Genomic DNA, 24687 nt, shown 5'->3' with positions numbered 1-24687 from the left:
GTGGACGTGGTATATATGGATTTTAGTAAGGCGTTTGATAAGGTTCACCATGGTAGGCTTCTGCAGAAAATGCAGATGTATGGGATTGGGGGTGATCTAGGAAATTGGATCAGGAATTGGCTAGCGGATAGGAAACAGAGGGTGGTGGTTGATAGTAAATATTCATCATGGAGTGCGGTTACAAGTGGTGTACCTCAGGGATCTGTTTTGGGGCCACTGCTGTTTGTAATATTTATTAATGATCTGGATGAGGGTATAGTTGGGTGGATTAGCAAATTTGCTGATGACACCAAAGTCGGTGGTGTGGTAGACAGTGAGGAAGGGTGTCGTAGTTTGCAGGAAGACTTAGACAGGTTGCAAAGTTGGGCCGAGAGGTGGCGGATGGAGTTTAATGCGGAGAAGTGTGAGGTAATTCACTTTGGTAGGAATAACAGATGTGTTGAGTATAGGGCTAACGGGAGGACTTTGAATAGTGTGGAGGAGCAGAGGGATCTAGGTGTATGTGTGCATAGATCCCTGAAAGTTGGGAATCAAGTAGATAAGGTTGTTAAGAAGGCATATGGTGTCTTGGCGTTTATTGGTAGGGGGATTGAATTTAGGAGTCGTAGCGTTATGTTGCAACTGTACACAACTCTGGTGCGGCCGCACTTGGAGTACTGTGTGCAGTTCTGGTCCCCACATTACAGGAAGGATGTGGAGGCTTTGGAGAGGGTGCAGAGGAGGTTTACCAGGATGTTGCCTGGTATGGAGGGGAGATCCTATGAGGAGAGGCTGAGGGATTTGGGATTGTTTTCGCTGGAAAGGCGGCGGCTAAGAGGGGATCTTATTGAAACATATAAGATGATTAGAGGTTTAGATAGGGTGGATAGTGATAGCCTTTTTCCTCTGATGGAGAAATCCAGCACGAGGGGGCATGGCTTTAAATTGAGGGGGCGTAGTTATAGAACCGATGTCAGGGGTAGGTTCTTTACCCAGAGGGTGGTGAGGGATTGGAATGCCCTGCCAGCATCAGTAGTAAATGCGCCTAGTTTGGGGGCGTTTAAGAGATCCGTAGATAGGTTCATGGACGAAAAGAAATTGGTTTAGGTTGGAGGGTCACAGTTTTTTTTTAACTGGTCGGTGCAACATCGTGGGCCGAAGGGCCTGTTCTGCGCTGTAATGTTCTATGTTCTATGTTCTATTTCATCAGGCCCAGGGGACTTATCGACCTTCAGTTTATTCAAAACTGCCAAGACATCCTCCCTCCGAACATCTATTTCCTCCAGCCTATTAGCCTGTAACACCTTCTCTTCCTCAAAAACATGGCCCCTCTCCTTGGTGAACACTGAAGAAAAGTATTCATTCATCACCTCGCCTATCGCCTATTTGTCGAGAAACTACTTCTCCCAAAGGGTTGTGAATCTGTGGAATTCGCTGCCCCAAAGTGCGGTGGATTCTGGGACAGTGAGTAAATTTAAGGAGGAGTTAGACAGATTTTTAATTGGTTGAAGGATTATGGGGAGAAGGTAGGAAAATAGAGATGAAGAGCATATCAACCAGAATCGAATGCTGGAGCAGACTCGATGGGCTGAATGGCCTAATTCTGCTCCTCTATCTTATCAACTTATGAACTTATAAACTTATTTTCTCCATCATTGTATGGGCTGGACAGGAAACAAGCGTAAGGTAGAAACACACAGTGATTGGCTATTTGAAACACGGGGATTTGAAAGGTCAGCTCCATTAGGAAACTACTACTCCACCTCAAACTATCTAAACTTTTTTTTAAATGATAGATTTTTTTTGTTTGCTAGTTTATTCTCAGAGGAACTTGGGTTTCAGTGACTCTGGTGACAACGTTGCCAATTAGCTATCACAGGTGGTTTGAAAACCTCCTTCATAGCTGCCTTTCAAGCCATTCCTTTCCTCCTCAGTGTCCTGGACTGGTGCTAATGCTTTGTGACAGCCTAAAGGGACCTGGTAGAAGAGTGGAGAGAAGGAATTATGCAAAGAGAGCGGCTGCACTCCTATTTGCATATTGTTTTAAATGATTGAGCTGGCCAGCTGCTACAGATGTGAAGGCGGATCGTAATGTTAGGCCTGCATCACTTCTGGTTTGCTTTGGGTGGGATTCTGTAAGGTTAATGTTGCCTTAAACGCTTTGGGATTCAATGTGGCACTTTAAAAAAAAAAGAAATGATCAAAAATAATATTAATAAATAATATAATATTTAGCGCACCTTGGAGGTAAGAATGAATATTTAGTTTAGTTTAAGATTTTTAAACACCAGCCTGTAAGTATTTTTCTGTTAAGACCGACACTGGGAACTGATTCCAGGAGGTTGAGTTAGTCAAAGTGAGGTGACCTGAGCCACAAAACCTTCCCTCATTTCTCCCTAATGCAATTTGTACTTATGAATTCTTTAGCTCTGATGACATAATTGTAGCCAAAGGTTTTTGTGATGAGCTCTTCCTACACCCAGAACAGACATCTCAAACTATAATAGATGACAAACATTTTATGGTTTAAACAGATTGACTGAAATGTTATTGAACGATCAATAATTCATTTAGAAGCCAGGAATTCCAGCAAACCATTTTACCAGCTCCATTCCACTTATATTTAATTGAATCTCGTTCAACTTATTCATTCCCTTGGTGTAGCCAGCGGAGCTGGTTGAAAGGGTTAACATCTGCACCCAAAACAGCTGGCCAATGGTTTCCCATGAAGTGTTAAACTCAAAGCAAAGGGCCATCATTACCGAGAGTGCGCTGGCCATCAGACAACAATTAATAGAGAAGCAGTCGATGAGAGAAAGAAACTTGTGAAAGCCTTTCCGAAACGAATTTGCCTACAATGGTACAGTGATGGAACACCCTGTGGCTCAGGTCACCTCACTTTGACTGACTCCTGGAATCAGTACCCAGTGTCGGTCTTAACAGAAAAATGCTTATGGTTACAGGCTGATGTTTAAAAATCTAAAACTAAATTAAATATTCATTCTTACCTCCAAGGTGCATTAAATATTATATTATTTATTAATATTATTTTAGATCATTTTTTTTTAAAAGTGCCTCATTGAATCCCAAAGCATTTTAAGGCAACATTAACCTTACAGAATCCCACCCAAAGCAAACCAGAAGTGATGCATACTAACGACATGGTGACCGGCGAAAGAATATTTGCTGGAGAATTTCTTCTGGAGGTTGACTTTGTGAAGGAGGAGCAGTTAAAGGTCCACGACTTCTAAAGGAGGTGCTTGACAGCTCTCGAAGTTTCCTGTTATGTGGCTGTTCTTGTTATATTTGTTAGCTTATATACACACATATATATAATGCAGGAATGAATTACTGCTATAAATGGATTTCCCATGTGATTGGATCTTCAGAATTTAACTCCAATACAGAAGAAGTGTGCTATTTAGGCTGGTAACTCATAGGAAAACTGCTGTAAGATGGTAATGAAATGTATATTTAGCACACTTCCAATGGAAATGTTTTTGCACTAATTGTTCTGCTTAATTTTTCCTGATTCTGAAGTTTTTCATTGCATTAAAACCACGTATGTTGTATAAGGCAATTAACAATAAACCAGCTATGTATTCTGAACAAAAAAATGAGAGAGTTGCTGGGAACAACTTCTCGAGTGCGCAGCAGGTAAAGAGATGTAGGCAACGAGCTGAATCGCTTCCATTTCGAATTGTCTGTGGGCGGATGCAACTGGGAAGAGACTTTTGAAAGAGTCAGTGCTGTATACATAGGAATAATTTATCTGGTGGTTCACTAAATGTTAAGAAGTATAAGGAAGAGTCAATCTTTCCGCTTTTTGCTATAAGACTAAACAGTATGAGATCAGGGATGGTGAAAGATTTACATGTGAATATTACTCGTCCAAAAGAAGTTGTGACAGGCCAACTGTGCCCACTGTTGGTTAGACTTGCTGTTTTCTGCTTAATGTTAATATTTTGCCCAGCAAACTGCTGGAAATGTGAATCGGAAATGGGCACCTGGGTGAACAGAGCAAGCAAATGTATTTCCTTAAGCAATCAGGTTGAAGAATTGTGCAGGGAAACTACAGAGACTGCGAAGGAAGCGCAGTTAGAATTGGGTGAATTCAATGTCAAATCAGGTACAGAAAGATAAATAAAAGAGGGGTAAAGAAAGTATTAAGGTTTAAAGTTTATTTATTAGTGTCACAAGTAGGCATACATTAACACTGCAATGAAGTTACTGTGAAAATCCCCGAGTCGCCACACTCCAGTGCCTGTTCGGGTACACTGAGGGAGAATTTAGCATGGCCAATGCGCCTAACCAGCATGTCTTTTAGACTGTGAGAAGAAACCAGAGCACCCGGAGTAAACCCACGCAAACATGGGAAGAACATGCAGACTCCACATAGACAGTGACCCTAGCCAGGAGTCGAACCCAGGTCCCTGGCGCTGTGAGGCAGCAGTTCTAACCACTGTGCCGCGAAAGATAAGTAAAAGTGAAAAAAGCTCATTGTTAAGCAACATATGTAATATTTAAAAAATTAAAGCCTGAATAATTAACACTCCACACCAGGCGGCATGGTGGTTAACACTGCTGCCTCATAGTGTCAGGGATCCAGGTTCAATTCTGGCCGTGGGTCATTGTGTAGAGTTTGCATGGTCTCCCCGTGTCTGTGTGGGTTTCCTCTGGGTGCTCCGGTTTCTTCCCACAGTCCAAAGATGTGCAGGTTAGGTGGATTGGCCATGCTATGTTGCCCCTTAGTGTCCCAAGATGTGTATGTTAGCAGAGTTACGGGGATAGGGTTTGAGAAAGTTACTCTTTCAGAGAGTCAGTGCAGACTCAATGGGGCGAATGGCCTGCTTCTGCACTGCAGCGCCAGGGAACCGGGTTCAATTCCCAGCTTGGGTCACTGTTTGTGTGGATTTTGCGCGTTCTCCCCACGTATGGGTGGGTTTCCTCCCACAGTCCAAAGTTGTGCAGGTAAGGGGGATTGGCCATGCTAAATGTATTGGGTCATGGGGATAGGGCAGGATGTGAGCCTGGGTAAGACGCTCTGTTGGGGAGTCGGTGCAGATTCGATGGGCCGAATGGCCTCTTCCGCACTGTAGGGATTCTATGATTCTACGAATAGTTAATTTTCAGGACAAGAACGGTTGACTAGCAGTAGTTAGCACTCAGGACATTTCTTCGACGACATTACTCCGACTGAAGTGACGTGATTTGTTTTAACTCTCTGTGGCTTACCGTGCATGTACAGGATCTTCATGCTGTTCAATGCGTTGGAATGAGGGGTGCTGGACATGCCATTTTCACAACCTCAGAGTGGGCCGTCCTCAAAAGCAGCGCTGGGTTTTCTGCATTTAATCGCACATCTGTCTTCGACTGCAGTTACTGTGGCAGTTGCGTGTAAATAACCACAAACTGTCGTTTTGATCTTCTGATTTGTGGTTCATCAAATTCCACTCGTAATTCACCTCAAAATGAAGTATCTTTATCTTTGGCTGGCTATGTCTGGGAGCGGGAGTCTGCTTTAAATGGAAAGTTGCATTTTCCCTCATCACCCGGTGGTGTGACGATGAGATTTAATGGATGATTCTCATGATCGTAATGCCTGCCTCAGCTTATCCTGACATTTTGGTTGTCAATACATTTGAAATTTACAGACTCATGTCTAAATCTGGCTGCTCATTATCCATCTGCTGTGTCGTTGCCTTCCAACATTTCAGAAATCCCACCGTCTCGATTTTATTTTTAGGAAACGCAACTTCGGAGAATTGGCACGGGTGCAGGTTGTTCAGGCATCATATAGGAAGGGAGGGGGTGGAAACGTAGAAATCAAATGTAAACATTAATTGTTGCTGCGCTGTACGCTACGCTAGCCTTTGGGAAACTGGAGCTGGTGTGTGTCTACTTTAAGCCCATGGGAAGGCAGAGCATTTATTGGATGTTATTCATCATAGACTGTCATGTTATCAGTGCCAGTGGACCTTAATCCAGAAGGCTGCCTCTCTCTCCCCTGCACTAGGGACTAACATGCCCCGTTGTTCCTGATAGCATCGCAACAATCCTTTAATCGCATTAGTTGCTCGGATGATATGGAACCTGCCCGATCTATGTGCTGGAGAGGCACTAATACAGCACTCCCTGCCTTTATCGGGAAATTGCTCTGAAGTGCTATCCTCTGCAGATTTCCCCCTCTGGAATGCTGGTAGCTGCAACTCAGCACATAATTGAAGCCATCAGCATGGCCATCAGCCAAGCTGATTCATTGCAGCTGATTAAAGTGAGTGGCTCTTAACCTGAAATGATTTGAAAAAAAAAACGCTGGGAAAGAAAGCCTCTTGCAAAAAAGAGGCAGTCGCCTCCTCAGCCACTGCAGCTTCTCCGAGCTATTAAAATAAAATCAACAAAAACCCTTCTCAGCCTTGGAGAAAAAAAAACCCTATTTGTGTATTTTTCTTTTCCAAACGAGAAATGATAGAAGATTTTTTTAAAAAAAATGAGAAGTAACTGTGCTGACAGGATGTAATTAGCTCCTGCTCAGATAAAATGAAGAACAAATGTTTAACGTTCACATTTTTCAGTGACTGGGCAAATTTCTTTAACATAACAAATTGTAAATGCCACAACTTCGTGGAAGAGAAATCTTGTGGCCAGTTATTTATTATACATTTTTACAGGTGATATTTGGGAGAATAAAATGGTGCCAAGTGCCTTACTCTCAAGCCTCCTTTGAGTGACAGGGATTCACAGCTTAATCTTCACTGGCATCCACCCTCTTCATTTTCAATCGAGCTCCATTGTGTCCACCCACTGCGCCTCCGATCTGAACTACCTGCCTCCATGCCAGAATTTGGTGGGTGAGGATTAATTTGAGGGGATAGGGTTGTAAAGAGTGCCTTTGGTACATTGGCCTTTATAAATCGGAGTATCGAGTATAAAAGTTGGAGTGTTATGGTAAGGTTATATAAGGCATTGGTGAGGCCGAATTTGGAGTATTGTGTACAGTTTTGGTCACCTAGTTACAGGAAGGATGTAAATAAGGTTGAAAGAATGCAGAGAAGGTTCACAAGGATGTTGCCGGGACTTGAGAAGCTGAGTTACAGAGAGAGATTGAATAGGTTGGGACTTTATTCCCTGGAGCGTAGAAGAATGAGGGAAGATTTGATAGAGGTGGATAAGATTTTGATGGGTATAGATAGAGTGAATGCAAGCAGGCTTTTTCCGCTGAGGCTAGGGGAGAAAAAAACCAGAGGGCGTGGGTTAAGGGTGAAAGGAGAAAAGTTTAAAGGGAATATTAAGGGGGGCTTCTTCACGCAGAGAGTGTTGGGAGTGTGGAATGAGCTGCCGGATAAAGTGGTAAATGCGGGGTCACTTTTAACATTTAAGAAAAACTTGGACGGGTTCATGGATGAGAGGGGTGTGGAGGGATATGGTCCAAGTGCAGGTCAGTGGGACTGGGCAAAAAATGGTTCGGCACAGGCAAGAAGGGCCAAAAGGCCTGTTTCTGAGCTGTAATTTTCTATGGTTCTAGGGGAGGAGATGTTGAATCCTGGCTCGGCCGAGCTTATCCTTCCATAGAATCATAGAATCCATACAGTGCAGAAGGAGGCCATTTGGCCCATCGATTCTGCACTGACCACAATCCCACCCAGGCCCTATTCCCGTAACCCCACATATTTTTCCTGCTAATCCCCCTGACACTGGGGTCAATTTAGCATGGCCAATCAACCCAATCCGCATATCTTTGGACTGTGGGAGGAAACCGGAGCACCCGGAGGAAACCCACGCAGACATGGGGAGAAAGTGCAAACTCCGCACAGACAGTGACCCGAGGCCGGAATTGAACTGGGACCCTGGCGCTGTGAGGCAGCAGTGCTAACCACTGTGCCACCCCTTCCATTCACTTCTAGTTTTTAAACGTGTCTTTAAGAGTTTAAAAAGAACTGAAAATGAGGAGCGATGCTCTCAAAGGTCACAAACTGGCCTTGGGTGACTCTCTGCGTGGAGTTTGCACATTTCCCCCATGTCTGCATGGGTTTCCTCCGGGTGCTCTGGTTTCCTCCCACAGTCCAAAGATACGCAGGTTAGGTGGATTGGCCATGCTAAATTGCCCCTTAGTGTCCCAAGGTCAGATGGATTAGCCATGGTGAATGTGTGAGGTTACAGGGATATGGTGGAGGAGAGAACCTGGATAAGATGCTCTGTCAGAGAGGCAGTGCAGACTCAATGGGCTAAATGGCCTCTTCTGAACTATGGCAATTCTATGAAACTTTGTTAAATCTTCTAATTAAACATCACGCAGATAGATTATATTATTTGGGATTAAGATTGAGCATAACCTGACAGGAGAACTTTCAGACTTTGCTTAGCTTTACACTCAGTTTGTATAAATACAGCAAGTTAGCATGCTCAACAGGCCACTTAAAGCTTTGCTAAATTATAGTGCTTTTTGGCTCGTGTTCCCATTACACCTGCACCAATATTCCCTCCAAGATGGGTGCGTGACTACACAGCAATCTGGAATGTAGCGCACATCGAAATAAACAGGTCACCCACAACTTCCTCGATCTTTGGGAGAAATTGTAAATCATGTACATTGTGACCTTCAAAACGTAAGCTGTCCAAGGCCAAATAATGTAGTGCTCAGAGGAGTTGGTAGCCCACCCAGTACAAAGAAAATCTGAAGGGAACATTGAGCTGCACTGAACTACCAGAAGATATGGGCCATCTTTCATTGTGGTTTTAGATTGTTTTTCCACATCAAATAGTAACTTGTTACGAATATTGAGGGAAAAACTTTGCATTTTGCACGGAAAAGGAAAGAAATTAAAATAAATTATGCAGCATTTTCTTAAAGAGTAAAATTGGTTTTCGGCTTGCCAATTTCTAGATGATCCAATATTGGATATTCTGAGCAGCTTTAGATTTACAATTAACAGCAATTTTCACTTCCCCATAATTCCTTAAAGTGTATTTATTGTTGTCACAAGTAGGCTTACATTAACACTGCAATGAAGTGACTGTGAAAATCCACTAGTCGCTAGACTCTGGTGCCTGTTCAGGTACACCGAGGGAGAAGTTAGCATGGACAATGCATCCAACCAGCACGTCTTTCGGGAGGAAACCGGAGCACCCGGAGGAAACCCACGCAGACACGGGCTGTCTCCACACAATCACCCAAGCCTGGAATTGAACCCGGGTCCCTAGCGCTGTGAGGCAGCAGTGTTAACCACTGTGCCAGACACAGATTCTGAGGAGCTGCAACCAGAAACATATCTGAGAGCTGGATGGTGGATGATTGCAGATCAATGTAGTCATCTGACCCTCACTAAAAAAAAAACTATTTAACTAACCATTCCCAGAATACTTTCAGGCTTTGATGTAAGGGGTAGAATTTAATATCCTGCCTAAATTGCTGCAGGTGGGGGCGGTGGAGGGTGGGGTGGGGGCGCGGAGGTGACGGTTCTGCAGCGGGGATCCTGCACCCTAATTCTCGGTTGGGAAGGTTTGTGGATGACCATCCCATCTGGATGCTATTGAAAATCGAGGCCTTTAAATGGCCCAATTAAGGGCCTCATCTCACCATTGCTAGAATGCAACTAGCAGTGGGCAGGGGAGTTGCCATGTGGGGAGCCCGAACAGTGCCAAAGACATGGAGAGATTTCTGCTCTCGAGTCGTTAAAGTCAGGAATGACCTGCTGCAATTTCAGCAGTGCACATATTATTGTCTCCTGAGCATTCCTCATATTAATCATTCCATCATTCAGGGGTGTGACTTCAGCTGCCTAGTCCCCAAGCTCTGGAATTCCCACCCTACAATGCTCTGTGTCTCTTCTTCCTCTCTTCCCTCTTGTAAATTACTTTTTAAATCCTATTTCTTGGACCAAGTCTTTAGTCATCGGCCGAATATCTGTTTATGTGGCTCAGAGTTCGAGTTTGTTCCATAAAGCTACAGGGGAATGACTTGGGACAATTTATTAAATTAAAGGTGCTATCTATATAAAAATCGTTGTTGTTTACAACTTTGATGATAGATAGCCTTATTTCCTAAGCTGCGAGACACCTAGCAGCTACATCCAGGTGGGAACTTGGCAGATCCAGGAGGTGAACAGCTTCATACCTACCTCCTGCATCCAACATGCCTGCCTGATGAACCCCGATGAGCACACCCTCACTGACATTGAGGCCTTCAATCCCAGCCCCCAACAGGCCTTCTATATCCTGCCACAGCCAGGCCTCATCAGAACTCCAATTCTTCACTGGGCATCAAACCTTGCCACCTCACTCCTAGCTTCCATATCCCTCGTCTCCAGGCTTTCAAATTCCTCCCCTGACGGCCTTTCACTCTGGGCCCCAGGGATTGGCAGCCTACCCGATTGACTTAACTTTTCCCCTCCCTCATTGACTCTTGTCCTAAGATCAACCACCCCCCCCCCACTCCCCTCCACCAACCCAGGTGCAGACTTGCCTGGTCCTTCACCAACCCCCCCCCCCCCCCCCCCTCCACCTCCCCCTCCTCTCCCCCCGGGCTTCTTCCCTTCTGACTGAAAACCACATCTGTCAATCAGGCAGGCATCAAGAGGGAGAACTTAGTGATAGAATCATAGAATCCCTACAGTGCAAGAGGAGGCCATTTGGCCCATCATGTTTGTGCCGGCCACAATCCCACCCAGGCCCTATCCCCTTAACCCCATCTATTTACCCCGCTAAGGGGCAATTTAGCATGGCCAATCAACCTAACCCGCACCTCTTTGGAGACCATGGAGATGCTGTGGAGTTAAAATCTACAGCATGTGGGGGAATCCAGGCATCTCCCCCTGCCCCCCCCCACTGGGGAAAAAAAAGTCCTGAATGGGTCAGGTACATAAAAGTTCAGCACTTAGTGCTTTGTCTGTCTGTGTCTGGCGTGCTGGCTGTTCCTTTTAAATTCAGTCATCGTACACAAGGAATTATAAAAACATCTAGTGACAGCTCACACCGTGGCCCAAGTTCAAATTAAATCAAATGCTTCAAGTTTAGTCATTCTCTGGCTTGAGACAGGAATAACTCAAGAACAATTTTGTGTGATTGGTTCAGCTTGTATTTGATTGAAAGTGCATTTAGAAAAAAATGTTCCTGATCAATTATTCAAACTCCAGGAAGCCCCAGCAATTCTTTCCCTAAGATCTAATGAAAGTTTGAACCTGGAAATCAAGTTGAAAATCAGAGAAGGAGTCGGTCAATTGAAACTCCTGAGGGAGTTGGTTAAGATTAATACAAGCTTCTATAGTGATAAGACATTGAAGCAAAGAAACATGGTATAACCAAAATCATTTTTACAAATGATGAGATTAGTGGTCAGAGTTGGGATCCTATTATTGCTTTGTCACTCCAGGAATGATGTGGAAGGAATTCTAGTTCATCTATATTATGTGCTTGTCTGTCCTTTGTTAGTTAAATTTACTTAATGGTTTTAAATTTAAAATACAATTTCATAGAATCCCTTCAGTGCAGAAGGAGGTCGCTTGGCCCATCGGGCCTGCACCGACAACAGTCCCAACTATCCACAGAACCCCACGTATTAACCCTGCTAATCCCCCTAATACTAATGGGCAATTTAGCATGGCCAATCAACCGAACCAGCACATCTTTGGAGTGTGGGAAGAAACGGGAGCACCCGAAGGAAACCCACACAGACATGGGGAGAACATGCAGACTCCACACAGTCACCCAAGGCCAGAATTGAATCTGGTCCCTGGCGCTGTGAGGCAGCAGTGCTAATCACTGTACTCTATTTGCTCATTAAATACGAGAGAGTTTCGAAGAAGGTACAGGATTAGTTTTGAGATTTAAAAAAATAATGAACAAATTGGGTTTTCTCCTTTGTTTTCCTGGGCATGTTTCTGGAGGCTATCTAGATTGTGTGACTGGGATGGCCACTCCCAAAGGTTTAGGCATTTGTGACTTGCCCACAGAAGTGATCTGAAAGGCATTTAGAGAGGCGAGGATTGATAAGGGACAGTCAGCATGGCTTTGTGAGTGGAAAATCATGTCTCACAAATTTGATTGAGTTTTTTGAAGGGGTAAGGTAGATGAGGGCAGTGCAGTTGATGTTGTCTACATGGACTTTAGCAAGGCCTTTGGCAAGGTACCACATGATAGGTTGTTGCATAGGGTTAAATCTCATGGGATCCAAGGTGAGGTAGCTAAATGGACACAAAATTGGCTTGATGACAGAAGCCAGAGGGTGATTGTAGAGGGTTGTTTTTCAAACTGGAGGCCTGTGACCAACGGTGTGCCTCAGGGATCGGTGCTGGCTCCACTGTTATTTGTCATTTATATTAATGATTTGGATGAGAGTATAGGAGGCATGGTTAGTAAATTTGCAGATGACACCAAGATTGGTGTCAAAGTGGACAGTGAAGAAGGTATCGAGGATTGCAACAGGATCTTGATCAATTGGGCCAGTGGGCTGACGAATGGCAGATGGAGTTTAATTGAGATAAATGCGAGGTGATGCATTTTGGTAGATTGAACCAGGGCAGGACTTACTCAGTTAATGGTAGGGTGTTGGGGAGAGTTACATCACAAAGAGATCTGGGGTATAAGTTCATAGCTCCTTGAAAGTGGAGTCACAGGTGGACAGGGTGGTGAAGAAGGCATTCAGCATGCTTAGTTTCATTGGTCAGAACATTGAATACAGGAGTTGGGATGTCTTGTTGAAGTTGTACAAGACATTGGTAAGGCCACACTTGGCATACTGTGTACAGTTCTGGTCACCCTATTATGGAAAGGGTATTAAGAGATTTACTAGGATGCTACCGGGACTTGATCGTTTGAGTTGTAAGGACAGGCTGGATAGACTGGGACTATTTTCTCTGGAGCATAGGAGGCTCGGGGTGATCTTATAGAGGTCTATAAAATAATGAGGGGCATGGATCAGCTAGACAGTCAATATCTTTTCCCAAAGGTAGGGGAGTCTAAAACTAGAAGGCATAGGTTTAAGGTGAGAAGGGAGAGATACAAAAGGGTCCAGAGGGGCAATTTTTTCACACACAGGGTGGTGAGTGTCTGGAACAAGCTGCCAGAGATAGTAGTAGGGGCGGGTGCAATTTTGTCTTTCAAAAAGCGTTTAGACAGTTACATGGGTAAGATGGGTCTAGAGGGACATGGGCCAAATGTGGGGAATTGGGACTAGCTTAGGGGTTTAAAAAAAGAGGGGCAGCATGGACAAGTTGGGCCGAAGGGACTGTTTCCATGCTGTAAACCTCTATGACTCTATGAAACCGAAATAATCCAGGGTAGCAAGGGGAGAAAAGACCCCCAAAAAATACAGCAAAGTTACTTACTGTGTTGCTGAAGATGACGGAGGGCATTGCAACCATAACCTACCTTGGGCCCTGAAGGCTCAGGTTACTGGTTGTTAGTGGGATGGAGGTTGAGAGAAACCTCCTGAGTAATACAGTTATCACCTCTCTCATGGAGTGTAGGTTGCTGTTTGGATGTTGACTGCAATGTATGAATTGGCCCTTTTGGGGATTTCTTGTGCATTCTTACAGAGTGTGGTTGATATTCTGTACTGGCAAAATTTTAACCCATCCTCTTCCATTGTGCTATCAGTGAAGTTCTGCATTCAAAGATTCAGACATCGCTAGCCGGAATCATCGGGGACAAAGGGAGAATTAAAGTTATGAACAGTTGATATGTAATAATACAGTCAGATTGAGCGTTCCATTTTAGTAAAACTGCAACACTACACGAGATTTTAAGTGCTCTTTAACTTTTAAAATATTCAGGCATTAAAATATGAGTTTGTCTCTGTCATAATGTGTTACGTTGGGCTGGACTTTTTTTCTGAAAGTAACAGTGAGGCTAACAATGCTCTCCATCATTTTTGTGCATGTTGGACAGCAACTTCAGGTCGGGGCAGATGTTGGTCAAATGCAAAAATTCAGGAGCCGCTGACTGAGATGTGCTACTCTGCCACTGACAGCATGAAAATGGCAAGTTGCCATCTGGTTCTCCATTCAAATGTGCAACATGAAGTTACTGTGCAGACATTAAGGCACAGATTAAATCCATCATGAAAATTTAGGATTTCTCCATTGCAGTCTGAGTATCTTTTTAATGATGTGGAGATGCCGGCGTTGGACTGGGGTAAACACAATAAGAAGTTTAATAACACCAGGTTAAAGTCCAACAGGTTTATTTGGTAGCAAAAGCCACACAAGCTTTCGGAGCTCCAAGCCCCTTCACTCACCTGGAGAAGGGGCTTGGAGCTCCGAAAGCTTGTGTGGCTTTTGCTACCAAGTAAACCTGTTGGACTTTAACCTGGTGTTGTTAAACTTCTTACTATCTTTTTAATAACATGAAAAGTCTTAATTACTTCCAAACAACCTCTCTGGCGCTGAAAATTAATTTTTTGAAGTGTGAAGCCTCATTCCTTCAGTTTTTAATTATTATTGGTGATTTAACTTTTTTTTTCCTCTTTCTTGCTCATTTATCTCTATCTCTTATTCCCCCTCTCTGTATTTGGCTTTGTGTCCATTCGACATTGAATTTAATACAAATTAACTTCCTTGCCTAGACTTCATGTTACGCATGAATCAGTGATTCCCAAACATTTTCCCACTGTTACCCCATTTTAAAATGTGAAAATTTCCATGACCCCGGACTGAGAGTGGAGGATGAGTTGGGCTAGAGCTCTGAGGAAGTGGGGGGTGGGGAATGAGGTTGTAAGAGTTGGGGGTGAGGGAGCTGTGAGAGAATAAGGGGGGATTAAAGCAGTGAGGAGTTGGGGGGGGGGGAGGAAGATGAGTGGGAGAGAGTAAGGTAGTGCAATGAGGGAAAGGGGTGAGGGGGTAGAGCTTTGAGAGTAGGGGATGAGGGTTGGAGAACATGCAGAAATGTTTTTCTCATCTACCATTTTGTAGGTTCTACTGGAGTCAGTGACTGGGCCTCAGAGCTAATTTCATCAGGCCACATCCACCAGACCAAAGTAAGGGAACAATTGTGTGCACACACACCAAGGGAGCTGGGAGTCAATCTCAAAACTGTCCTTTATGTCTCAACTAGACTTGTCATTGCACAGAGACAGGGAGCTCCCAGCCCCAATTGCCCATCCTGTGACCCTACTGGGCGGGGTCACGACCCATAGTTTGGGAACCCCTATCATAACGGGTTCTTCAATCTGATTGCTTAGGAAGATACACAGTTTCTTGCCCTGTTTACATTGATCCCAAATTTCCTGTAGAGGGCACTGCACCCTTTTGGATGTCCTGCTGACTTACTTGCTCTGAGAAACCAGATCAAAAGTCTCGGAGCAAAATTCATGTCTATCAACCGGAGTGTGCCACTGCAGGACAATCTGGCCCACTTTGCCACGTTACACGAGCCTTCTATTTTGCATCACCAGTTTATTCCCAATAGAAAGCTCACCAGAATCAAAGGAGCAAATAAATGTGGCATCCATTGCTTTTACAAAATTGAAAATTCATTAAAATTTCCGTTCCATGGCAGTACATTTTCCAAATCTATCTTGTGGACCACATTCAATCTTGCCAGACTTTTAGGACACGGGAGGTCTCGGTTCCCTGCTTTGTCAGTAGTTGGTGACATTTCATTTTTTATCAAGTTTGAACTAATTTATTTTTGTTGTTCTGTGTTTGTAAAGTTTGCATTCTAAAATGTTCTCTGCACTTTTAACAAGCTGCTAAGAAATCACTTCTCAGTGAAAGAACTACAGCACAGATTTGTGGGTTGAGACATTTCCTACACTTTGTTGTTAATGTCCCTTAAGTCACCAAACTGTAATGAAAGTCATTTGCTTTGCCAACAGTTTTAATGCACTAAATTACTTCAATATATCATGTGTGGTTTAATTTGCAACTGTTGGTAAAGTTTTAAAGTTTATTTATTTTAGGCTTACATTAACACTGCAATGAAGTTACTGTGAAATCCCCTGGTTGACACACTCCAGCACCTGTTTGGGTACACTGAGGGAGAATTTAGCATGGCCAATGCACCTAACTAGCACATCTTTTGGACTGTGGGAGGAAACCGGAGCACCCAGAGGAAACCCATACAGATACGGGGAGAACGTGTAGACTTTGCACAGACAGTGACCCAAGCCGGGAATTGAACCTGGGTCTCTGGCACTGTGAGGCAGCAGTGCTAACCACTGTGCCACCGCGCCGCCAGCACATGTGAGTATGAACAATTCCACTTTCTAGCTTCTTTTCTGATGAATGTACTGGTTGAAGGAAGAGTGAGACTGGGAGGCACTGATTGGAGTATTATTAACAAACAATTGCCATCTTAAAAGGAAGTTTGACAGTTAGGTCAATCTTAATTTAATAGTATTGACAATAGAGACTGGTATAATACCTCCATCTATCCATTTTAAAGTTCCACTACACATCATATTGACATATACCAATTTCCAGTGGTAGCACATTCTGTTTTCTGTCAAGAATTTAAAACGATTAGTGTTACCTCCTTTCAATTCTCCATCCCAAGCAAGCAAAGATCTTTGTCCATACCCAGCCTGAAACTAGCTTGCAGAAGATGCAAGAGTGGTCAGAGTTGGCTTATTAATCCATCTGTTAAAATCATCTATCATCCTCTCGGCTCTCGACCCCACTGCTGGAAATTGGGAATTTATGGGGTGGTAAACCATGACTGCTCCAAGTCCTGGGCTGCACCGTATTTAATGTGACTCACCAATTCTTGTCTCGGATCATTGTACTCGGATTTAACATTCCCAGCGGAATGACAATGAAACAGGTTTCCTTGGAGTCTGAGGAAAGCTGGCAGCTGCAGTGAGGGCAGGAAGAGACCCGGGCAGAAGGCCACTCAGCACTCCACATGGGCGAGGAGGAGCAAGAGTACTTAATTTCGAATCTGAAGCTCCTTCACCATCAGACTACACATTTCCCCCCTCCCCCCTACTGCCTCGGATCAGACTCCTCGGTATTAGGAACACCCCACGCCTCCCCAGGATCGGGGATTGGACCACCCCCCCCTGGCATCAGGGGTCCGTAGTTCAATGGCCTTCCTTGCAGTGCTTCTGGCCTGATGGGAAGCCAAGCCTGTCCAACAGGCTGACTTTCTGTGGGGAATATACAGGGTCAAATGTCACATGCTGTGAAGTTCAGAGGAAACACCAGATTCCCGCACACTACCAGCCCCTCCCCCCACCTCCCCAGATACTCCCCAAGATGTAACCGGCACATTGGAATTAGTTAAGTACAAGAATGTAAGAATATGGAATGCATTAGCTCAAGTTACTACAGAAGCTGAATCAATCACTACATTTTAGGGGGAATTATTTAAACACCAAGAGAAAAAAGTTCCAATAGGACAGGAAAGCAATTCATAGAATCCCTACAGAGCAGAAGGAGGCCATTCAGCTCATTGAGCCTGTTCCGACAACAATCCCACCCAGGCCCTATCTCCGTAACCCCACGTATTTACCCTCCTGATCTCCCAGAAACTAAGGTACAATTTAGCATAGCCAATCAATCTAATCTACACATCTTTGGACAATAAGAGGCAATTTAGCACGGCCAATCCACCTAACCTGGACATCTTTGCACTGTGGGAGGAAATTGGAGCATTCAGAGGAAACCCACGCTGACACAGGGAGAACGTGTAAACTCCATACAGTCACCCAAGGCCGGAATCGAATGCGGGTCCCTGACGCTGTGAGGCAGCAGTGCTAACCACCGTGACACCCATTCAAGTCAATAAATCTAAAGCTAGCACTGACAGAGGTCTGATGGCCAAATGGCTTTCTTGAACACTGAACTTTCTACGATTCAATCTTTTGTTCCATCATAAGCATGTACTGAACACTTGCTGCTGATAGACAATAAGGTACATTGCCCATAATTGAAATTATTTGCAGCGAGTTACATTTTCAGAAATGCCCTCACAGCACTGCAGGAGTAGTTTTGGAGTCAGATCTAGTCAATTTGTGATGCATTAATTGGCACACATTCAGGATTTCTTTTTGCAATGAAAGTATCAAGTTAAATTCATTCTGAAAATCTGCCCAAGTTTATTTCTATCAAACTGTTCTTTATCTGACCTATTAAATGTTATGACTACTTTAGGAACAACTCCCTATTATGTCCAACATAGTTAAGAATGTGGCAACTAAAACGGCTATCCTTTGAGATTCCTCCTTAATGGAAATAGAATCTTGCTACCCAAGAAATATAAATCATTCTTACTATTTCATTGCAAAATAGACGAACTTACTGAGCAGGCAAATGCTAATAAATAAATATCAGCCGCTGACTAAATTCTAAACTCCTATTAGTTGTAAATACAGAGACACTGGGAAAAAGAACAGGCTAATAATTATTTATCGTCTTCATTATTATTTATCTCATCAGTGCTATAGTTAAAAATGATCAGTCAAGAGTGAAATACAACTGCGTTTATTGTCCATCCCTAATTGCCTTTGAGGGGGGGCATTTAAGAGTCAACCACATTGCTGTGGATCTGGAATCAGATGTAGGCCAGACCAGGTAAAGACAGTAGATTTCCTTCCCTAAAAGCCAGCAGATTTCCTTCCTTAAAGGACATTAGTGAACCAGATGGGGTTTTACAACAATTGACAATGATTTCATGGTTATCATTAGACTTTTAATTCAAATTGCCCTGGGTGAAATTTGAACCTGAGTCCCCAGAGAATTACCCTGCATCTATGGATTGCTAGTCCAGTGACAATACCATTATGCCATCACTTCCCCACTGGTTGTAGTACAGCATTCCTTTAAGCAGTATGTATTGTACCAGAGAAAGAGCAATTTGTTGAATTGTGCTATCTGCAGAGCTGTGAATTTATATTTATGGTAATTTTTGAGGCAACATTATTACCCATACAATCCCCACTGGGGTAAATGATGGTGTATTGGTAATGCCACTGGAATAGTAATCTAGAGATCCCCAAGTACCACAATGGCACAGTGGCTAGCACTGCTGACTCACAGCGCCAGGGACCTGGGTTCAATACTGGCCTTGGGTGACTGACTGTGTGGTGTTTGCACATTCTCCCCATACCTGTGTGGGTTTCCTCTGGGTGATCTGGTTTCCTCCCACAGTCCAAAGATGTGCAGGCTAGGTGGATTGGCCAAAGTAAAATTGCCCCTTAATGTCTCAAGATGGGTAGGTTAGATGGATTAGCCATAGTAAATGTGTGGGGTTACGGGAAGAGGGCCTGGCAAGATAATTTGTCAGATAGTCAGTGCAGACTCGATGGGCTGAATAGCCTCCTTCTGCACTGTAGGGATTCTATGATTCTAAGTTAATTCTCTGGGGCAGGTGTTCAAATCCCACAGCAGCTGTTGGAATTTAAATTCAATAAATCTGGAAATATAAAACTTGTATCGGTAATGATGAACACAACTATCATCTATTGTTCCAAGGAATACATTTGGTTCACTAATAGCCTTAAGGGAAGGAAATCTGTCATCCTTACTTACATATGACTCCAGCTCCACAGCAATGTGGTTGACTCTGAAATAGCCTAGCAAGCCACTCAGTTCAAGGGGCAACTAGGGACGGGCAACAAATGCTGGCCCAGCCATCACCACACAGATCCCATGAAAGAATAAAGAAAAAATAAATAAAATTGCATTTCGATTAATTCATTGGCTCTGGGTCAACATTTACTGTCCATCCCTAACTGCCCTTGAGAAAGTGATGGTGATGAATACAACTTGAATACAACTCAGTAATTTGGCTATATAAGAGGCTTGGAGGTCTGGAGTCACATGTAAGTCATGAAGAACATTTGTGAACCAAATGAGTTCTTAGAACAAATCGATAGTTTCATGGTCACCATTGCTCAAACCAACTCTTTATTCCAAATTTATCTTAATCATTGAATTTGAATTCCTTGGCTGTTGTGGTGAGATTTGAACTCATGTTTTCAGATCTTGCTTTTCAGTACCATGCTGCACCAGCGATTTTATAGTGCACATTTCTGTATCAGTGCCAAAGATTATGTACAGGTCAGGATTATTTTTAGTGGGTGAATTCATTCAGCATGCTGGAGAATGCAGATGGTTTAACCAACTGGCATCATGAGACGTCGCCAAGCACTTCTAAGGCCACAAAAGCATAAGTTAACTCCAAGTCGGAGTTCCATTCACCCTGCCATGATATTGGGTGGGATTTTATGGCCTCGCTCATCCCAAAACCACAAAATCCTGCCCGAGGTCCAGTCCAGGACCTTTGCATGTTCCGCCCCTCGCCCCGCTCCAATTCCCGTGGCGGGCAGGGCAGTAAAATTCCACCCATTGAAATGCAAACCCAACAAACCTGTCTTGCATCACCTTTATAGAATCCTAAATCTGAGTCACTACCACACATGACTATTCGAACTTAGAATCCCTACGGTGCGGGAGGAGGCTATTCGGCCCATTCAGCCTGCGCCAACAGCAATCCTACCCAAGCCCTAGCCCCATAACCCCACATATTTACCTTGTTAATCCCCCTGATATTAAGGAACAATTTATCATGTCCAATCCATCCAATCCACACATATTTGGACAGTGGGAGGAAACCGGAGCAACCAGAGGAAACCCACGCAGATATGGAGAGAACGTGCCAACTCCACACAGACAGTCACCCAAGGCTAGAATTGAACCCAGGTCCCTGGCGCTGTGAGGCAGCAGTGCTAACCACTGTGCCACCGTGCTGCCCTTTACCTTCCGATCTTTCTTGAATTTATCTCGAGGAACAGTGATGCAATGTAGTAAGACATTGTCCTACCCCTTTGCTAAGAAAGAGCACCTCTCTTTGCTTCAAAACAAACGTTGATTTTCTTTAAAGAGGAATTTTTGCTCCCTCCTCATGCGCTGCTCATCAGCTAGACACAGTGCTGTTTGTCAACTGTGCACTTACCGGTACTGTGGATGTGCCCGTTAAGGACTGTGTGTTTGCATCGGTGCACGGCTGGTCGGAATGCGTCTGTGTTGGTGTGTAAATCGTCATGGCGTGCTCTGGTACCGTGGTCTGTCCAGCGTAGTCCTGAGTAGCGTGCGGGTGCGCTGGAGCGTATTCAGCTGGGATTCCGTTCTGTGGTGCAGGGTACTGGGCAGGGGGGTAAGGCTGCGCCATCGCTTCCGGAGGGGCTGTGGCTTCTTGGTTACCCTGAAACAAACGGTCACATTTGTCAGCACCGCAGTTAAATCAGGTTTGCACTTGATTTATATAATCCATGCAAGGAGATTTACAATTCATCATTTCATTTTGCAAGAGTGAACTTTAGGTAAGAATCAGATGCAGTATTCCAAACTACTTAATTCCCAAGAGAGGAAAGTGAGGAATCTCGCAGGGGCTGAAGTCACACAGCTCTTATTATCCCAAGCTGGTGGAGTTTAATAATGACCAAAATATGTGTACGCATTGTTCTCAAAATGATTATAACATCTTATGAGCAGTTCTCTTATAAAATAATGCTGCTTTGTAAAACATACCATTACCACGCATAGCATTTCAGCAGGTCGCAATAGCAGCGCTTAGGAAAACACCAAAGATCAATTAATTGATAAATGCTTGATTATAGCCTGTGATTGAGCACTGCAGTTTTGTCGGCATTTCCAGCTGTTGCGTTGATAGGTTAAATCAGAGAAGCAGCCGAATATTCTGATAACAGGCCCTCAGTTTCCCACCGACAGGGATCAGTCACTCAAGACTCTTCACATAAAGAGAACAAGAGCTCATACCATTTCAAGCAGAGCTGTTTTATCACACTGCCAATCATTCCATTCGCTTTGTCACTGCAGCCCATGCACACCGGGGTTGTCAGGAAGGCATCCCCCTCAAGTACTTCATTTGCTTTTAATGTTCTTCCACCCAATTGCTCGGAGCGGTGATTTTAAACATAACTATTATCCTATATACAGTCAGGTATTAAACACTGGCTGTGTTTTGATAGGGTTTCTGGCATGTGTTGAGTCACTCGAATGTAAACATAAACTGGAATATTCCAAGCTGATAGCTCTGAGGAACGTTGCAGGGATGACTGACAATAATGGTTTATTGATAAGCACTTCAGCATCTGACACGGCAGAATATACCCAAGATTTGGGACAAATGAAAGCCAGGCAGTGAAGCAGAGAAATAACAGTACAAATTCTAGGGATCGCCATCAAAATCAATTTGAGCTCATGCTTTCTGTTCAGAATACCCAAATGTTGAGGGCCTGAATTTATATCTGATAGTGCAAATAACCTGAATACATCCCGTACCCCCTCACTGCTGGAGAAGAGCCACATCCCACCCACAACCCATCGGGCTGCAAACAAATGTTATTTCTTCCCTCTCAAGATCCTGATTTTTAAAAAAATCTCAGTGGATCATTAAAGAAATCGACCACATTTCACTCCCTCTACTCTGTGAGGGAAATCTTCATATGGAGCTTCCCACTAAGCCCAGAGTGGATTATTCTTACTTTAATTGGTAACACCAGCAAGTCCTAAACCAACTAAATGTGTGGGGTTGTGGGGATAGGGTCTGGGGTGGGATTGTTGTCGGTGCAGACTCGATGGGCCGAATGGCCTCCTTCTGCGCTGCAGGGATTCTATGGATTCTATGAACCACACATTGTCCTTTGTAATGGATCTCAAATTTTGAATTGGGCTAGAATTTGTATAATTTCTGAATACTTCCATTGTAAGCAAAATTTTACCCCATAGCAACTGGATGAACAAGAACTAGTACCAGGCCCAAATCAGTATAGACATAGGACATCGATAGCACTTCTGATAATGCATCACTTCTACAGTGCTGCCATTGTACACAAGTCTCCAGAGTGGGGCTTGAACCTACAAACTCTTCATTGAGAAGCGAATGCTCCTGTTGAGCCAAGACTCCAAAATTGTGGTACGTCACACACATGCCTGTTCTCTTCGATCTTAATTCCCAGAAACAAGCCTGGGCTAATTGGGTACCATCATATGCTATCCCTCTTGTTCTCTCTCAATTTTCAGATGCATCATTTATGAAACTGGACCAATTAGTCGCTGCACTTGTCTCAACTTTGAATGTGAGATTGACACCGTGTGCATCTTGTTTGAAGAGTTGCAGGAACAGCAAGGCAGTTCCATCCTCAGCAGGGTAGGTTTTGTAAGTCTCATCATGCCTTGTCATATCTCTATAAAACAAATAACCCTTCAGAGATGTCCCAATTGACAAACTGGACATGTCATCCATACAATCCTGGAAATGTCCAAGGTTCAACCTGTGCTCTGCTTTGAGTTAGCTCAACTCAATTGCCTCTCTTTGATTGGTCTCATTTTTTCTGGAAAATAAATTGGCCATTCTCCTTATTCTTGGCATAAAATTGTTTCTACTGGTGGTTCAGGTACAGATTAACTGAAAGTAATGAAAGTCACCAAAGTCCCATAAGCTGCTCTCCCACTTTTTGAGAGGGAGAGAGTTGACTGGTGGTGGTTTAACCTGAGGGTCTGCACACCTTAGGCGAGGGGCAAGGTTGAGAAGGTGGAACTTTCACTCATAACCTCAGCTGGTACGGGGACTGAGCCCACGCAGTTGGCATCGCTCCACATCATGAGCCAGCTGTCCAGACAACTGGGCTAACCAACTTCCCCACATAGTAAATAACCCACAGTAGTACTCAAGGAAGAGCAGAGAATTTTCCAAATATTCTGGCCAACATCTTTTCCTCAACCAAAATCAATTAAATGATCATTTAACTTCTCGCTACTGTTTTCAAAATGGCTGCCTGGCATTTTTGCCAGTAAAACCTTTAGAAATAATGCATTTTTGAAGCATTTAAAGACATTTTTATGAGACACAGTAAAACTCTATTTAAGTGCAAGCCCTCCATTCTTGATCTCTATCAAGTGATCCTTGTGTCTACATCCGGATTGGTATCTGTGCAGGAGTGGTCTTGGTTCAAGTCTAGTGTCCTCCATATGCCAACATTCACTGTTCATGCTCACACTTGAAAAATGGTCCTTTGGACAAGGCGCTGTGGAACTGATACTGCTCAGGAAACCATATTTGAGCACACGAGGCAGTGGGAAAATAAAATAAAATGGGTTCAGGTATTTCTCAAGCTGCGAACAAAAATAGCTGTCAAAGTACTGCATTGTGAATGGATACTGCCACGTTCAAATGTTTACTCTGCTGCTGGGAAGGTAAAATTGCACAATTATGTAACAGTGGATTTTTCACAGATGTTCACTGACCGATGAGAAAAGTGGATGGGCTGTGTGGTTTGTATTGAATTGCATCTGAACGCACAGCCTTATGAATACTGTGTACACAGCCTTCTTTAATTAATGTTCACAGAGTCCACGGCTGCATTAAACTTTCCTACAATTGCAATTTAGCAAATCCTGCCAACGCCAGACGTATCTGCAAACAAACCAGCCTGACTCTTCAATTAGGCAAATATTCCATTATCCAAATGAGAGTGCCCTATTCTATATTAAAATAGGTTTTTTTCTCATGGTGAGCAAAGTAATAGTTCTGCATGTCAGCAAGGTGTCTATGTCTCACTTCATTATGTCATTGTAAAGTACTCAGTGACTAATCGTGTCCAATAGGAGATAAGACTTAAGCCAAAGAACCCTACTTTCAGACTGCCATGTGTAAAGGCGCTTTAAGTAGTTTTATGGCTTTAGCTGCATATATTTACCGTTGGGCCATTAGCGTGCTGCATTTCCTAATCTACTGCATCTTAACTTA

The 24687-nt window shown here is 43.7% G+C and overlaps 1 protein-coding gene across 3 annotated transcripts in view; it reads right to left on the bottom strand.

The window, feature by feature from the left end:
* Positions 1-21123, bottom strand: part of rbfox3a (RNA binding fox-1 homolog 3a) — a 166176-nt gene extending 145053 nt beyond the window's left edge. For 2 of the 3 annotated variants that reach the window (XM_078225540.1, XM_078225541.1), the window contains exon 1: positions 20872-21114. In XM_078225540.1, coding sequence (XP_078081666.1) covers positions 20872-21087 — 216 coding nt within the window. In that variant the 5' untranslated portion in view covers positions 21088-21114. Of the gene's footprint in view, positions 1-20871 lie in introns of all 3 variants that reach the window. The other variant, XM_078225539.1, reaches the window with a different exon arrangement.
* Positions 21124-24687: the final 3564 nt, after the last annotated feature.

Source organism: Mustelus asterias, chromosome 12 (genome assembly GCF_964213995.1).
Source record: "Mustelus asterias chromosome 12, sMusAst1.hap1.1, whole genome shotgun sequence".
NCBI classification, from domain to species: Eukaryota; Metazoa; Chordata; class Chondrichthyes; order Carcharhiniformes; family Triakidae; genus Mustelus; species Mustelus asterias.
This window is presented reverse-complemented; position numbering and strand designations above follow the sequence as displayed.